The following is a 5,415-nucleotide window of genomic DNA, read 5'->3' as shown; positions in this document are numbered from 1 at the left end:
CACCCTGTGGGTTCCATTCAAATGCATGTTTCCTTAAGGTAAGGTCAATACACATCCATTTCCTTTTCTTGATTAGTTTCTCTATTAGCTTGAAGTTAGTCTGCTGTCTTAATTCTTTATTGGAAATGATTTCAGGCCAATGGATGCCAAGTATTCTTCCCATGAATCTATTAACAAAGACTTGGAGTTTTTCTATAGTTCTTTTAGTGACCCTCTAAGTTTCGGATGCATGCAAGAGTACTGAGTTGTTTAAAGCAAACGTAGTTTATTATCCTGTGAGATGCTCTTATTCTTCCAAACTTTGTACAACTGGACAAATTCTCCATTTCTTTTGTGCAATTTGTTCTTTACATCCTCATCTGTTTCTACTCGTAGCAGTTTAAAGACGTCAAGTTAAAGAAACCAAAACAAAAAATGCTGGGCTGTCAAACCGAGGCATCGATACATTAATGTTTTGTCACAACTGAAATTTCTTTTTACCCTCGTCGATTTTTGCTTACTTAATTCGATGGATTTTTAGACCTCAATTTTTTTTTTTTTTTAAGAAATGTTCAATGTTTCTATAAAAGGTTGTAGAAAATAAGAAGTATGTATAGCTAGTAAATAAGAAGTGTCGAGAGAAGGGTGGATGTAGTCTCTGATTTTTTATTAAATTTAGAATCTCACTCATGGTTTTTTTTGTAGCGATTCAAGTTTATGAGGAAATAATTTTTTCAGTAGTTATTCTTCCTCCAAGGTTTGTAAATATTCTTCATCCTTATAAGTTGTTTGTTTCTTAACAATCTTAAATCCAATTAAATTGCTTCTTAGCAATGTTAAATTGGTTTAAGAATTTTTTTAATTATTTGTTATATTTTCAGACATTCCAACTTCAGTTGATGCCACCATCTGGTACCGTTATTGCTGACAATGGTGTCATCACACAGGTCTTAAAAGTAACAACTCCGAACAAGGTATTTCCTAGATTCCTAGTATTTTAATGATAGACTATTGTGCATACAGGTATACTTATATGTTAGTGTATATTAAGAAATACATATTTTATAATAATGTTCAAGGAGTTAAACTTTTTAAAACAATAAAATCAAATTGATTTGAATTATTTTGTAATATACTTATGCAGACATTGTTTTTAGTGCGCCCTTCGGATGAGAATAAGAGTATCATACAATTGCGGTGGTGCTACAGTTACCGATCAGGCAGAGATAAACAATTTTCCATCTGAAATTTGGCAATGACAAGAGTCTACTCGAGGGAAATGAATTGCTTGACGGAGATTGAATCTTATCGCAACTGGAGTGGCCTCAAATCACAATGGCGTGATACACATTCCTTAACCATACTTTATATGCCTATATTTCTTTAAGTCAATTAATCTAGAGCTCTGTATCATTTGAAACAGAATTTTTATTTTATTTTATCTATTAGTTTTTTTTTTCTTGTTTTTTCTCTTGTGACAGGTAAGGTGGATATTTTAAAATAGTAAAAGAAGAGTAGCATTAAAGTTTTAAATGTGTCATTATACCAAAATTAAATCATGATAATGACTATTCAATGGTCAGTTTGTTTTGTAAGTAGTATGATATTTATTTATTTTTAAGCTTTAATTATGGAATATATTATTGAGCATTGTGTATTCATTATTATCAAATTGATAATTTTTGTTAAAATTAAAACATTTTTGAAGTTAGTTGAATTCCTCCAAATATTTACACTTTTACCAACAATATACTTGATTCCTTCATAACTTTAATGTTATTGTTGTACTAAGTTATATTAAGGATCACTGAACGTGGTCAAGATCACTTCCAATGAAATAGATTAGATATATTGTTACAGGGTGTCTGCTCGCCGTAAAAGTCATGTATTTTCATCAGAAAGTCTGGGAATTTTCCAAAAATTTAAAGTTGCTTAAAAAAGTAGGGTTTTTGCAATTTATCTCTGAAAATAAAATGTATAAATATCAATTTCCTACTTAAAACATTGTTTTAAAACTAACCAGATTTTACTTAAACTCTCATGTAACAAATTGCATGGTTGAATGTTTATTTTAGAAAGGTCATGAGTTTTCTGGCAAAATTGATTCTCTGAAGGTAAAAGAAAGTTTTATTAGATTTTTTAGAGTTGTGTCATAGAATATATTTTAATTTTTGGAATCTTCAAGGATTAAAGTTGTAGTGATGAGATAGTTTTTTCTGGATCACTGAAAACTTTTTTTTTTTTTTGGCGTTCCTGTCCGATTCATTCAGAAACAGTAAATAAGGCGGAGTTATAAGTCATCAAGCTTTTGCCTATTCCAAGAGCCTACTAAATGAAACAGACTAAAATAAAGATTTTGTTTAAATTATAGATGTAATTTTCATTGGAACTTCCAATGTATCCAAAGGGAGTAAATATGAATCTAAATTTCATATAGTTGAGTCTCAACCATCTGACACATGTGGAACCATGGTAGGTCGGATTACTGGAGGTTATGAAATAATTTATTAAAATTGTAGTAATAATAATTTTTTAGTGTAGCATCAAAATACAGTTTTGAATTATAGCTCATTACAAAGAGGATGAACTACTGAACATTTTTCTCACTTACAATTTGGAGCTCCGATATTTAATTTTCAAGATATTTTAATTAAAATGTTCAAAAACTTGTTATCATTTCATATATGGCACTATCTTTTCTCCTTTTCACCTCTTTATCTCGGTGTAGCGCCAAGACACAATTTTGAATTTCAGTTCATGACAAAGATGGAACACTGAACATTTCCCTCACATACAGTATGCAGCTACTATTTTTATTTTTCGAGATATTATAATCTAAATGTGAAACTCATAGAGCATTGCCCCCACCACTTCTGTTTCATCATTAGTGTTCCCTCACATCACAGAATCATTTTACTCCCATATAACTTTTTTTTCTTAGGTTTTAGAACATCGGTTAAGAAGTTTAACTTCAAAAATGTATTTTACTGTAGAGAGTACTGATCTGCTTGTATAAAACGATATTGAGAGAGCAAGCGTGCAACTTTCGATCCCGATTCCTCACTCCAACATGCAGCGACATGGAAATATTTCATGTACAGATAAACGCATGAAATATTGTTTATATGAGTAATTTTATTTTCTTAGTTAACATATGTTATCTGAAATACACGAGTACATCATTTTATAAGTTTACTTTTTTTCATTTGTATAATTCAAAATGTTAGTATTATTTTTGAAGACTTGAATACTTCAATATTTTGATAAATAAAACTTGTTTATAGTTTTCGTGATTTTCAATCTATTATCAATTTTTTTGATATTATAAGAAAAAATTTGTTTGCATTTCATTGCAATTTTTTTCTTATTTGGGGAGAGAAATTTTACTTAAGACAGATAAAAGTGAGGGAACCCAACTGACTGGCTATTGTAGACACCCTGTAATTATAGTTTATCTATTATTTATTTTTTATTTCAAACTTTTAATATCATTATGATGTAGACATGTTTAAAAAAAAGATGTTTAAAATGGTAGACATTCAACCTCTACATCTTAACTCGTGTAATATTTTATTCTCTTGACCTTGAGGATCTCTATTTGAAATGTAAATCCAAAGATAACAGGTTAAATTATTCTCTTATAGTGATACGATTATTAATAGAGAGAGAAGAAAAAGAAAGAAGGTATTTTGAAAGTAGTATTGCCCTTTATTTAATTTCTTATAAATAAAAACAGAAATGCTGCATTGATTTTATTTTATTAAATGAATTGTTTGACTTAGCTATATTATTTAAAACAGATACATACAAGTTATTTCTCTATTGTTAACATTTTATTATTCAGTTTATTTTATATAATTTTTTTTTTTAGTTTTACCATCTCTGTGATATGAATAACAATTTTCATTCGACCTTTGTTTATAATAAAATTAATTTCTTGTTGTCTATTAATGGAAGTATTATTTGAAATATAAATATTGATTTTATAATGTTTTTAAGACATTAATTTTTTTTTTTTTAAATATTGATTAAAAGATGTTATTAGTAAGGAAGAATGTAAAGTCAAAATTTGTTGTACATATCTTTCTTGTATATCTGTATATAGGAGACTAATTGAGAAATGTGCCTGCATTGATCATGTACGCATATGCACATATTTATTATGTAATTGTATTATTTTTAAGTTATGTGTACATATGTGTTTAATTTTTAAAAATGTACACTCGATTATTTAAATAGTTGAATAACTTTAAATAAGAGTACTTAATTAATATATCCGAATAAACAAATATATATATTCTATAATTATATGTATATTTTTTTTTCTCTTGTTTTATTATTACTATATTTTGTAAATACAAAACATGTTTGGGAAGGACAGGGCACCCTAATTAGATAATTTATCTCATCTTAATTTAGTTGAGTTGTTAGTTTAAAATGAGGAAAAGAAAAAAGAAAAAAAAAAAGACAAGTATTTATGAGCATTAACGTATTCTTGTAAATACGTAGAATTATTGGCTCCCTCCATGAAATTTCTTAGGTAATGTAAATACTTTTAGAACTATTTGAATACTTCTAACTGCATCAGATGGGTAATTGAATATGGTATAATTATTTTAAGCCAAAATGATATGATTATCAAGCATGTTATCACCTTTTTAATACAAATATTGAATTACCTAGAAAGACTGAAATTTAACCAGACTTGATATAACCTGGAGAGAATCAGTTTACTTGTATATATAGTATATAGTTAATGCATCAGATCATTTCACATTGTTTAAATAAATATTGCTCTCAAAGACTATTTTTATGTGTATTTGAAGAAATATCGTTTATTATATAGTCGTAGCCTATTTTGCTTTTTAATCAATTATTACCCTTCTTTATAAATGCTAAGTTACAAAATGTCACTAATTTGTTGTTTTTCCTTTCACAGTGGTCTTTACTATTGTTTGAAAAATAAAAACAGTGATAAGAAAAGTTATATTTTTTAGTAAGATTTCTTGTGATCATAGTGAAAGGTATTTTAGCTATTATAGGCCTATTTAATTTTTATTAACTAATTATGTAGATTAATAATATATGTTTTTATTAAAATGTAATAATAAATCAATTCATTGGTATTTTAAATTTAAATATACTAATTATGTTAAATTTCTATGACTAAATTATGTTATTGAGTAAGGATTAACCACAGGTAAGGGAAAGTATTCCAAATGCACAAAATTTTAAATTTGAATGTTTGACGGGAATGCACGTTTAGAGGTCACCTAAGTCTAAATAACCAAGTCTCGCATAATGGTCTCTGTGTATGTGTGTGAACAGCCTAGCTCATAAAAGTAAAAAAAAAAACTGAAATTACATATTTAAGGTGGGTTTATCCTTGGGATGTTACTTAAAATTTTTTGTTAAAATTAAAATTATATAATAGAT

General features: G+C 27.5%; 1 protein-coding gene across 3 annotated transcripts in view; it reads left to right on the top strand.

The window, feature by feature from the left end:
* AP-1gamma (adaptor protein complex 1, gamma subunit) overlaps positions 1-4,786 on the top strand; it is a 34,102-nt gene extending 29,316 nt beyond the window's left edge. For all 3 annotated transcript variants that reach the window (XM_014416520.2, XM_014416505.3, XM_014416512.3), the window contains 2 exons: positions 861-953; positions 1,137-4,786. In XM_014416520.2, the coding sequence (XP_014272006.1) occupies positions 861-953; positions 1,137-1,238 (195 nt within the window). In that variant the 3' untranslated portion in view covers positions 1,239-4,786. The remainder of the gene's footprint in view (positions 1-860; positions 954-1,136) is intronic.
* The last annotated feature ends 629 nt before the right edge of the window (positions 4,787-5,415 follow it).

This window comes from Halyomorpha halys, unplaced genomic scaffold (genome assembly GCF_000696795.3).
Source record: "Halyomorpha halys isolate HHAL.00 unplaced genomic scaffold, Hhal_1.1 Scaffold10.1, whole genome shotgun sequence".
Taxonomy (NCBI): domain Eukaryota; kingdom Metazoa; phylum Arthropoda; class Insecta; order Hemiptera; family Pentatomidae; genus Halyomorpha; species Halyomorpha halys.
Note: the sequence above shows the minus strand (reverse complement) of the source record. Positions and strands in the feature narration are given on the sequence as shown.